At 33.4% G+C, this 12,989-nt stretch overlaps 1 protein-coding gene across 1 annotated transcript; it reads right to left on the reverse strand.

The window, feature by feature from the left end:
* Positions 1-10,694, reverse strand: LOC111628187 (polycomb group RING finger protein 3-like). Its single transcript, XM_023371930.1, has 7 exons — positions 10,589-10,694; positions 6,756-6,852; positions 6,617-6,672; positions 2,231-2,296; positions 337-563; positions 178-258; positions 1-100 (listed from the first exon to the last, which is right to left on the reverse strand). The coding sequence occupies exons 1-7, from the start codon at positions 10,692-10,694 to the stop codon at positions 56-58; spliced, it is 678 nt and encodes a 225-aa protein (XP_023227698.1). The 3' UTR covers positions 1-55.
* Between the last annotated feature and the right edge of the window lie 2,295 nt (positions 10,695-12,989).

Genomic DNA, 12,989 nt, shown 5'->3' on the forward strand with positions numbered 1-12,989 from the left:
TATATAACACAGGTAATGAGAATTATGTGTATGTACAATGACAATAAACAGCCAATCACAAGTCTGCTTTTGGTCTATAGTATAATTTCAACGGAGGATCCTACAAAAATATAAATTATTTTTAACATTTACATATATAAAATTCACATATGACAATTTTATAAATTCAATACTTACTTTAAACCTCCATCTTGTTACGCAGACAAATTTTAACGTATGATCTTTCCCTAAAATTTCTTCATTACATAATATGTCAACCTGAAATTCAATAATAATAATAATATTAGTTATTTTAACAATAATTTTGATATATTTTTCAAAAAATATATGACTCACCTCTTTATATTTTTCTAAATTATTATATAACTTTTTTGCTATGAATTTTTTCAAATGAGTTATGGTTGCTTGAGCTGAACAACGTATGAATTTCCTCCTCATCTGTTTGAGGGAGCCATTTTGAGATTCTAATAATATATTGACTTGTTCGTCAGACTTGTGATAGTCGGAATCATCTTCCTTTGAAGATGATGCTTGAGAACTTGTTTCTTTCTCATTAACCCCAGCTAGAAAATTTAAAAATATTCATCATTCTTTAAGTCGTAAAATGTATAAATATTTTATATTAATTTTAAATTTATTATAAATTCAACTGCCATTTTCTTAAATTATAATAATAATTCAAGCGAAATTTATAATTTCCGTTATAATTTATCTTCATGTATCAAAATTTTGGTTATATCAATATAACTAATATAAGAAACTAAAAATTTCAAAGGTAACTTTCAATACTGAAAATAATTTTTTCGTACTCTCTATTCTGTGGACACTAAAAGGATCTTTTAGCAGACTCAACTGTTTGCCAAGATGGTGAGGAAAAGAGCCAATATATTCAGTCATATCAAAACAAAAAATTCCTACACTCGAGCTCAGAGTGATAGGTCTTAAAACCTTGGTTATCCATCAATTAATAAAGTATATTTATTTATTGAGTTTTAATTAGCAAACTTTACTTATGAATAATTCTCAAACTGGAGAATAAGAATTTCTTGAGAGAATACTTTTTTGTATACTTTATATTCTATATTAAAAATATTTAAAAACACAAAAAAGAAAAAAACCATTTATTAAATAAACTGAAAAGGGATATATATATATACTATATGTTCTGAACTGTTTCACTTTTAACCATATTAGCTATTAAGGACTAAAGATATCTCATAAAAAGAATTCCAGTTCTTGTATAAAATGTGAGAGAAATCATAAATTTAGCTTTGAATTCACATTATTACTGAGAATGTTAAATCTTATTGAAGATACTTTGGTAAGATGTGAATATTTAATAGTGTAAGGCTTTCTCCTAGTCATCTTGGGTATTGTGGTTTCTGTGTCGAATATAACCAGGTTTCTTTGTGACTTTTGGCATGTAAAACATTGTGGCTTATATTTACATCATTTTAATATTCCAGAGAGTTTGTAACCCAGTGAGTTTTTTACCATTTTATTGTAAAATTGAAATGAATTCAATCATTAGAAAAATGTCTTTACCTCTCCTGAAAAGTTTCTTTTTTGACATTTACAACATTATGGCATTGCACTCTTCACTTATATATTAATACTTATATTAATTTATTATAACTAACTATAACATTGATTTCCAATTTGGTGATGTAAAAACGTCTGTATTGTCAAACTTAAAAATCAAAAACAAATGTTTTTACAGCTACACACAAATTGAATGCCGAAAATCTATCGGGCTAGTATAAGGCTAATTATTAAATTAAATTACGTAATCAATTTGGCACCTTACCAGGAGTTGTGGGTTCGAGTCCCGCTCCGGGCCGATTTTTTTTTCTCCCAGCGGTTCTAAATTTATTTAAATTAATTAATTTATTTATAATTATTAATGTTAATAAGAGATGGCACCTAACGCTTACCTCTAGTGCCAAATTGATTACGTAATTTAATTTAATAATTAGCCTTATACTAGCCCGATAGATTTTCGGCATTCGATTGGTGTGTAGCTTTATTATATATCGGGTTTAGATATGTTTGTAAATGTTTTTACATGTTTTCATTCTCAGTTGTTATGTTTATGGTCTATCTGCTTAAGAATGGTTTTAGAGATTAGATAACACATTAGTAAAAATAGTAGTATTTTTAATTTCTAATTTAATTATATGCTATAGATTTCATATTACTATATTAATGTAGTCATAGAAGCTATACATACAAGGTGTTGCTTTTGGATATGGTAATCCTCTCCTCCTGTAAAATTCTTTCTCTCTCTTGATTTCATCTGAAAAATATTTCATTATCTTTTAGATATAATTATCCCATATTATTTTAATAAATAATCGTGTTCATCATTTTTAGTAATTTAACATTTTCCAAACAAAAGAAGCAGTAGATCTTGTATAACTCCAGCAATATATTTAATTAATTAATCAAAAACTTCCATAGATCTTCTTCAGTTGGAACATCAAACTTAAATGAAAAAAAAACATTCCAAAAACATATTAAATGCAATAGAAATAATTTAAATTAAAAAGAATGGGAAGAATTTCTAAATCAATAGAACATTTGTACAATTCAAATACAAGGGATTACGAAATAAATAAATACCAATACAACTATGTAAGATGTAAAAACTGGATTTAATTAAGTCCAAAGCACATCACTATACCAGTAATATTCAGTACTTAGTATACTAACTAAAAATAATAAAAACAAACATTTTTGACAATATTTAAATCGTCATCTTCAGATTAAAAAATAAAGTTAGTTATAAACATTCTCAATTACAACATAATGAACACAGATTTGATAACAGAATTATTTGTTAGGACAACACTTCCCCATCCCAGCTATTGGAGACAACCAAGTATGGCCTTATGTATACTCCACATCCTTCACAATCTAAATTGGAACACTCTCTCTGACATCAAAAATTTGATGGATGAGACCCACAAGAAATTTTTTAGGTGGAAAACAGCCTTCAAACTACGCAACTCTTCCATCCATCCCACAAATAGATCCATTTTTACTGCCATCTGAACTTCCAAGAAATGGTTATCCACCAACAACATCATACTTAAAGCTGGTTGCAGTCCACAGACATGGTGTTAAAGAGAAGAAACACAAACATGGAAGACATACATAAATACATCAATGTAACAAAATGCAAATCAGTATCCATGGGTTTCTTGAAGCTACAGAACAGAGTCATCTGTTTTACCAACACTCCACTGGCATCTAAGTTACATAAGCACAAGGCCACCATGCAAGCACTATCTTCACCACAGATCTTGGCTTTTGTCAAAATTTATAAACTGAGCAACCAACAACATCTATTGATGGACAAATCTGTATAAAAATTGAGAGAATATTCAACCACTTCATCACCTCCTTCATTAATGACTACAAAAGCACAGTAACCAATTCAAAAGAATTAGTACAATGTTTAGCCAACATCTTAGTCAATAAAGAGTTCATCACTGTTTTCCCATGTTTCTTTATTCAGCGCTGGAGAAGTGCTTTACAGTGAACAAACTGAAACTGGTTTCTAATTGGCCAACACTGCTCGTGGCATCATTTCGCTACACTCCCGCTGCAGAAATGCGGGGTTTGTGAGATTTTGAATCCCACTTCCTTTCAAATCAAGATTGAATCCTACTTTTGCAAACTTTGGAACTTTCTATTTAAACATATTTTCAAGTCACAGAAACACCATCTTGGAGCTGGCAAACATTATTTCTTACTCTTCTTCCAATTTCAAGGGCTAACATATCTGCAAAACAGGGGTGTCTCGATGAACAGCCTGGTATCAGGCAGCCTTTATGAACTAGTTCTTCATCATTTTAAAAAAGATACCCTTCCATCTTTTAATGATCAAATCATTCTTTATACCAGATACGTTGATGATGTTCTCTTAACATGACAACAGGAACCCAATTTAATCCAGTTCTTAACAGTTAACAATAACCCCTACAGTCTTCACCTTTTGTGTTGATCAAGAAAGCAACCACCAGGTTCATTTCCTGCACATCCTTCTCACAGTCAAAGATGGCCACATGCCCATTAAAGTTTTGGAAAACCAGAGTACAAGTCACTGTACATTCCATCAGAATCTAGAGACCCTTATACATTTAAAACATCACCCTACAGAGCCCTAGTCAAAAGAGCATTCCCTTACTACATCATCATTGACAGAGAGATCAAACTAAACTACACTGCATGCAGGGTGAAACAATATGGGTATCCTTCCAGCCCCATTCAAAATTGCATCCATGAATATCAATCTGGATACATATATAACCCCCGTATTCACCAACGCGAGTTAAACAGAGAGTTGACAAACTCCAGTTTAGATGTAACTTGAAGTCAGATTACGAGTTACTCTTCTTTCGTATTCAGATAAAAATATAACTCTAGAGTTTTGCTACTCTAGAGTTAGTGTTTTAAAACAATCCTGCATTCAAGATTAAACAAGTCTTCTTTTGTAAGCAGAGTCTTGATTGAGTGAAAGAAACACGTGTAGAAAATGATGGAAAGTGAAATGGAAAATAGTGCATGTCGTAATTTTACCAATTTTGAGAAGGAAATTTAACTTGAATTAGTCAAAGTATAAATCTATAATTGAAAACATAATTTTTTGATGATATAGAAAATAAATTGTGACCAATTTGTTCTAGTATGTTTCTTATGCTCTCTTTTGGCAAATGATATCAACATAGAAAGTCATAATCGTCCAATTGTTCAAGGTTGTTTCTTCTTAGAGAAATAATCTGCCAACTTCTTTGTTCCATACGATCTATATAATCTAGATATTTCTGATTTTCTAGCATCTTGGCTTCGTCCTCATCAAATGTCGCCATTTTCCCCTGAAATAGATTGCTTTGCACAGGCGTCAAACCCAGAGTTATCTTCTACTCGCAGATTTTCTAGAGTTAGAGTTAGGGTTATTGTGTTTGACTCGAGATTCGGAGTTGGTGAATACCAATTTACCAATAACTTGAGAGTTAACTCTAACTCACATTGATGAATACAGGGGTTAAAGGACGGATCTAAAACCCACAAAGTCATCAGATTTAACCAACATCTTTCTAAGGTTTATAAAGAAATTGCAAGAACAAACTGAGTATCTTGTACATGGGAAACCCAACTGTATTCTCTTTATTATGAAATGCCAAGGACCCTATCAACAGACAGAACTCATCTGAGGTATATGCCATCCCCTTTATAGATGACAAATTCAACAAGAAATGGGTCTACATAGGAGAAAGGGCCAGACCTCTTTACAAACGTATCCAAGAGCACCATTATTTTATCCAAAAGGGCCTTTCCACCAGTGTTAGGAACATTTGCATCCAAAAGCAATTAAAGGTATTTCTCAATGAAACAGATTCATTACTCACCAGTAGGAACTGGACCAATCTGAAACATCTAGATATGACTTCTGGCAGGTCTAATGATCTTAACCTAATATCATTTTATCCATACATCCTGCTGGGAGGAATAAGCCGCTAAGACCGTAATGTTGAGATTTTTTTCAACGCTGTATTTATGTTCCTTGTATTTGAATTGTATGAGTGTTCTGTTGATTTAGAACATTTTTCCCAATCTCTTTAAATTATTTCCATTGCATTTAATCTGTTTTTCGAATGTTCTTTTTTCATTTAAATTTGATATTCCAACTGAAGAAGACATGGAAGCAGATCAAAAAATGTTTTTGGTTAATTAAATACTCTGCTGGAATTATACAAGTTGTACTGTTTCTTTCATTTCATCACTTCTCCAGTTTTTCAAATTATTTTTTAAAAATATTTTCCATATCTAATTCTGCCAAAGATGCATTATAGAAGACACTTCTATTTTGGATAATTTTTAGTGGGTTCAAAAATACTTTTATTTTGTGGAAATTATATTTCTTCACAAAATATAAATATTTTTTTAATGCTTACACATACAAAGAAATAAAACTTCTTTATTATAATTTTAATACTTTTTGAAAATTATTATATAATATAGAACAATTTTATTTTTATTTTTAAGAAAGTTTATGCAAGTTTTCATGAAGATGACATATTATTTTTGCTTTTTATAAATGTAATTCAATTTTTAAAAATGTTTGTAATAACATTAAAAACACAATTCAAATATTTTTCAAATTCAATTTTCAAAATACTTTTAGTAAATGCCAGCAGTGTTTTTGTGTTCTAATAACATCTAACAAACAGATAAATTATAAAATAGTAATAAATGAAATAATTATAATTAAATAATTCCTTATTATAAATATTAGTATTAAAGAGTACAATACACTTCTTGTCTAGCCATGGTATATACTTGTGAGCACTATTTTGGCTTCTTTATTTCTAGACTTATTACACTGTCACTGGACACAAGATCAGCCTTAGAAAATCAGTTTAATTTTCCAAATAAGTATGCATTTCAGACCTTAAGTACCTTATCACTATCCGAAATGCAAAGATTTATCTCAGAAAAATGTGAAAAATTTTAAGTATTTTGAAAATGATTTTTGTTTAACGTTTCAAAAATTTATAGTTACTTCAGTAATATTTGCTAGTAAATTAAACTGTATAATTAAAATACATACTTGTCTGTAGGTTCGGAACAAGTTTATAAACTATGTCTTGCATAGTTCTGTCATAGCTGCAAAATAAATAGTATATCAATAACTATAACTCTTCAGTAGCCTTAAATTTTAGTTTTATTAATTCTCAAAATTCTCTTACCTAATATACTGTAATGGATGGCTTTGATGAATGACTATTTCACAAGTAGGACAAGTATTATTATCTTCTAAATGTTTCACCAGGCAACTTTTACAGACTAGAAAACATTTTAATGTAATATAAATTAATTGAAATAATTACTGCGATGAAGGGCTTTAATTAAAAGAGCCCATGTGTACAACACAAGTAGAGTAGATAAAGAGACAGAATTAGAAGGATAGCTAAGGAACTGGGATATTCTAACAAATGGTTTATGAGTCTGGTTAATCATTATAACAAGATCAGTACCACTAAAATGAAAACAAATGACATGGTTCATACAAAGTTCACATAACAAATGGAGATTAGACGTATAACAGAGGAGCTTTCTAAACAAAAGAACTTTTACATGATATATAAGAGAGCTCCTAATTTATACTGTATACTGCAAAATGACAAGGATCCACTCCCAGAAGAAACTACTACAGAATCCCAATAGTTAATGAAGAGCTTAACCTAATAACAGCATATGTTGGAGTAACTAAGGAATTTAAAACCCAGAGTTAAAGAACATCAATATGATGTAAGTAAAGAGGAAAAAAACATGGCCTTGGCAGCAATTTTAAACATATAAGAAACTTTCGTATTTTGGGAGGAATCAAAAATCATTAATGAAATGCACTTGCCTTCTATAGCCACGAATAAAGAAAAAATTGAAATTTTTAAACACAAACTTAGAAATGGATGTGTTAATGCCAAGGACATTGAGCAATTTCCAACAGCACAGAGATATGCTATTAAAAAATGACTTAGGATGAGTAAAAACATCTTGTAATATGTACAACAATATTGGACAATTGTCAACCTTAAATATTAATTAGTTAGGTTATTGTATCAATTTTGTGGAGATAATAATAATAATAAAAAAACTATTATAGTAATTTAGGATTTTAATGTTAAAAAATTTGTTAACTATATTCTTGTTAATTCCATTTGCTGTAGCCAAAGTGAAAGATACAGTGAAGTTAAGAATATAGATGTGGATAGGGCAAAAGGCAATCTGCAGACTAATACTGGCAGTAATATTTGTTACCGAAAATGACGAGTACTATCACTTGGAAACAAAGGAGAGACATCTTTCATAATTACATACTAAAATGGGTTTCTGCTATGTGACAAACAATTTCTTACAATATGCACCAAATATCATTGTCTGTTATGAAGTGCACAAGAAAAACAAAAATCAGGAGGTCAGGTGTACCAAAGTTGCTCATGTAAAGAAAAGTGTAAATTCAATCAAATGCAAATGCAAGAAAAATGAAAAATTATGTAACTCAAAATGTCATGTTAGTTTGCCATGTTCTATATTTTTTCTCAACAAAAATTTTGATATATTTGTACATACAATTCTGATGTTAAGCTGAAATAGATTTTTCTTAGTCTCCTTATATTCATTAAATAATTCTAATATTAATAAAAGAAAAAACATGTTTTTGATTCATTTTATTAAAATTTGTTTAAATCCATAAGTTAATTTATTAAAACAACAAAAGGTGAAAAATTTCATGATATTTATGAAATTTAAGAACTACATTTTGGAAATTACACAAAAAATTGCTTTAAAAGTAATATATTCAGCAATATTTATGAAATATTGGGTGTATAAATATGACTCCGCCCTTTTTTCGGTAAATGTAAGACATTTGTTTGTTTATAAAATGAAAGAAAAATTTATTCAAAATATTTTCCATCAGAAAGTTACAACATTCGCCCATCTGTCAGGCAACAAACAGATTCCATGAAGGAAGAAGTCTGGTTGTTTTGAAGCAATCCAGTTATCAATTTTGAATAGCCTCATAAGATCTGAACTGCTTTCCTAAAAGGTCGCTCTGCATGGATCAAAACAAATAGTAATCTGAAGGAGCGACATCTGGAGAATATGGCAGGTGGGCAATTCATCCCAGCAAAGTTATTCTAGAGTTTCCTCCATTGATGTGGGCAAGCATTGTCATGTTGGAAGACAACCTTGTTGTGTCTTTTGGCATATTCTGGACGTTTTTGCTTCAATGCTTCATTCAATTTGATTAACTACTGTTTGTAACGTTCAGCATTGATTGTCTGACTCGGTTGCAACAGCTCATAGTACACAACACCCTTTTGGTCCCACCAGATACACAACATAACATTACTTCCGTGAACACACTATTTTGGCATTGATGGACCTGGGTCACCTGGACGCACGCATGCCTTTGGTCATTTAGGATTGTTGAAGTGTATCCGTTTTTCATTTCTAGCAACAATTCGGTGCAAAACGCCTTTTCTTTTTTGTCTTTGAAGCAATAATTCACATATAGATTTTTGACGTTAAATGTGTCTTTCTTTCAGTTCATATGGGACCAATTTCTTTGCTTTTGAATCATTCCCATTGCATGTAGACGTTGGGAAATACACGGTTGAGAAACATTTAAAGCAGCAGCCAGTTCCAATTGTGTTTGGCAAGGATCGTCGTCAAGTAATGTTTCCAATTCTTCATCTTAGAATTTTTTTGGTGGTTTTCCATGTTCTTTGTCGTGTGTATCAAAATCATTATTTTTAAACCATCGAAACCACTGTTTGCAAGTTGTATTGGATGGAGCACGTTCACCGTAAATTTCCAACAGCAAATGATATGTTTCTGCTACAGTTTTCTTTGAAATAAAATAATGAAGCAAGACTTCCCGCAAATACTGTTTTCCTGGCACAAAACTCAACATTTTTAATCAAATAAAAATAATTATTGTTTACACTTTAAACAGATGTCTCAGATTTATTTTTGAAGAATGCTGTCAAACCTTTCAAATAAAAGTGTTGACAGAATCAGTTGCATGCAAGCAGTACTACTAACGCCGTTTATTAAAAAAGGGCAGAGTCATATTTATTAGAGATGCCACGAATATTCGGCTACTATTCGGTATTCGGCCTATTCGGCTACTTTTTTTAATATTCGGTATTCGGCCAAATAGTATGCAACATTCGGCCGAATACCGAATACCAAATCATGAAAAAAAAACGCACATATTACTCAAAACGTATTTATTTTAATCATAAATTATTACATTTAATACTTAAAATATATCAGTGGTAAGTTGTAATGAATGAAAACAATTTTTTCAGCATTTGTTGATAGCAAACGATTGCGCTTTTCCTCATAAACTATACCTGCTTCTGAAAATAGCCTCTCACTATATACACTACTGCCGGGAGACGATAGATAAATCTTAGCGAATTCTGTCAGGCTTGGATACTGTTTTGCGTTTGCTGACCACCACTTGTAAAGGTCTGCTGTCCGATCTAGGTGAACAGTTTTCATATAAAGTGATACAGTGATATTTTTTAGTAATAATTAGTAACGCAATTTGATGTAACAATGAACAAATAATGCATGTTGTGACATGATCTACTCGCAAGTAAAACAAATGTGCCCGCAGTGTCGCTTTCGCACCCACCGCAATGTATCAGGTCGTAACATATCACCCGTGAAATGTACACATATTTAGCCGAACATTCGGCCGCCGAATATTCGGCGCTTCGGCCAAGAGCGTAGCTGAATGTTCGGTATTCAGCAAAATCACTATTCGTGGCATCACTAATATTTATACACCCAATATACCAACTTCATTTGGGAATTATGCAAAATCACTGGTAAAAGTGAGAAATTTAGTGAAATTTATCAAACTTGCCAAGATGATTGGTAATTATGCATAATCACTGGTTAATCACTTTTACCATATGATTCTTATTGTTTAAAATTCTTCAGTTTAATGCTAAATCAAGATTTGACTTTATATATTGATAGATTTAATTTAAATACTTACATGTATGTAGACACTCTGTAACAGTTGTAGCATCAATTAAATATCCTTTACAGATTTTGCACGTTATGTAAGGGTTTAGAGTCTTTAGGCGAATCCGCCTTTCCATCTGAAAAGTAAAATAAAAAGCATTGCTAAAATAATTTAAAGATTTTTTAAAATTTATTCTTTTTAATTTAACAATTCACTGTTAAAATAGTGTAAATTTGTAAACATATTTGCGAGAACTTTGTTCCATCGCAATTTCACAATTTCTACGAAATTCCCGGACTGTCCGGGTGAAAACCGAACAGGTGGTAACACTAGGAACAAAGAATGAACTGAATGCATCGATGAATCGAAATTCACATATTGCTAACATCGATTCAGGATCGATGTTTCAAAAACATCAGAAGGTCGATGCATCGACGAACAAAAACATCGATGCATCGCACAGCACTACATTTACTGCCGGAGTTACGAGGTGATCTGTTTATTGTATTTGGTATTCTCCGGTTAGATCTTATTTATTTAAAAATTTTTTTATCCGTCGGACTCGGCCGCCCCGACATTAAATCTCGAGCGTGCTACCGACTTAGGGCGCCGGGGTTTTCCGGACTGCGTGTGTACGGAAACGTCGTAACACCATCTGGGTAAAATAGATTTTGCCTAAAAAAATGAAAAGTTTTTTCTTTATGAATTACCGGGATTATTTTTTACATAAAAATTTTAAGGTAAAATCCCTACGTAAAGGTGGATTCAACTTGTAGAAAAAAAAATTCCTCGCCGACGGGGGAAGGGCTACTTTGGGCTACCGCGGCGCCACGTGTGGCAGCATTCGTCTGGCAACTTTGATCTTTGCTCCGTGTTGATAAATACAATTCGACGTCTGCGGCGGAGGGTGGGTGGTTCCTCTGGCGTCGTAAATACGTTCTGGCGTTGGACTTTACGTTCGGAGATCGTCCGTCCGTCGTAAGTATCAGTTCGGAGTTTATCCCTCCGCCTTTATAAATTCGGGCGGCGATCGCCACTGCGCGATTTCCCCGACGCGTAGATAGTTCTGCCCGGGAACGGCCGAGAAGGACGACACCCGGCGGAATGGACGCCGTTCGCGATCTTTTTCTCTCGGATCTTTCTACGCGTCAGGACGACGGTGCTGGAAGCGGCCGGCAACGCGTCTGCTACCACCGATCGAACGGGACGGACGGCGGGAGTCTCACCTCGGGACTCCGGACGGTACAGTGGACGCCCTCTAGGGGTAGGCCGTAGTCTGGTCATTCCCAAACGTTTTCCGGCCGCTACCCTTGATTCCCTGAACTTATACCCGATGGTACCTCGTGCCCTCTAACCCGTTTTCCCTTGCGTGAGAAGGGCAAAGAAACATTTTTGGGACGCACTGTCGTTTGCCTCAGACTCTGCCTCTTCTGTGTGTCTTCCGTGCCTTGTTCTTGGCCTTTGGACGTCGTCTGGCGTGATGTTTCCACATAGAAGAGGGAAGGATCCTTCCGGGCGACGTGTGTGAGATCTCCACGCCCTACTTTGGGGTGTGGTTTTTGCCATGTGGATCCGTGACGACCCGGGTTGCGGCTTTTGCCAACGAATGGCACGGCCGCGTGTGCGCGTGTGGGCCCGACGGAGTGAGATCGAGGCCCGAAACTAAAGCGGGGCTTAAATCTAATAATAAAATTAATACGGAATCTAAGTCGTCCATTTGCGCGAGAGGCTGAATGATGTGGTATACTAGTTTGTGATAAAATCTTCTGTCTGTGATTGGGATACAGTATGCTCCTGGGACTCGATTTAAATTTATTTGATTTTTCCCATTGCATAATATTTGGTATACCGTGCTATTACGTTTATAGGTGATGTTTGCGTCTGCATTCTTTGCATTTCTGTGTGTATTGATCCGAGTTTCGTATCGAAGTAAACTACTATATATCTGGAGTCGGCCAGAGTATGTCGTGTTTGTATAATGCTGTTAAGCCATAATTGCAATTTTGTTTTGCGGATGTAATTTTGCACTAAACTATGCTCCAGTTTTTAGAGTAACCGTGAGAAATTGCCACTTTTCAATGTGTTTGATTTCTTTATTCCTGTCTATCATATAGACAGTGTAGTGAGACGATAGTGTATAGACAGATAGTGAGACGAGCATTTACACATTGTACTAATGTGTAAATGCTCGCCTCACTAACACCCTAAAGCAGGCATGGCCAACATATGGCCCGCGGACCAGATTCGGCTCGTATAATGGATCTTTGTTGCTTGCAATCAGCTACTGAAGTTCGAATAGGGCGATGAAAAATTCTGTTGCCTAAAAAAAAAAATCAACAACTCACTGTGCATTTAGAGTTAACCCACCATTAAAAATCTCTTAAGTATAGCATAGTGTTGATAAAGCATGATAATGTGAGAAATGTATCTT

Source organism: Centruroides sculpturatus, unplaced genomic scaffold (genome assembly GCF_000671375.1).
Source record: "Centruroides sculpturatus isolate CEXI.00-Female unplaced genomic scaffold, Cexi_2.0 scaffold503, whole genome shotgun sequence".
NCBI lineage: Eukaryota > Metazoa > Arthropoda > Arachnida > Scorpiones > Buthidae > Centruroides > Centruroides sculpturatus.

Bases quoted from the DNA above. Each gene is read 5' to 3' on its own strand.
- LOC111628187 (XM_023371930.1), bottom strand. From the start codon at position 10,694: ATGGAAAGGCGGATTCGCCTAAAGACTCTAAACCCTTACATAACGTGC. The intron at 6,673-6,755 runs GTAAGAGAATTT...TTTATTTTGCAG, and splicing joins CATCCATTACAGTATATTAG to CTATGACAGAACTATGCAAG. The intron at 259-336 runs GTGAGTCATATA...ATTGAATTTCAG, and splicing joins ATTTAGAAAAATATAAAGAG to GTTGACATATTATGTAATGA.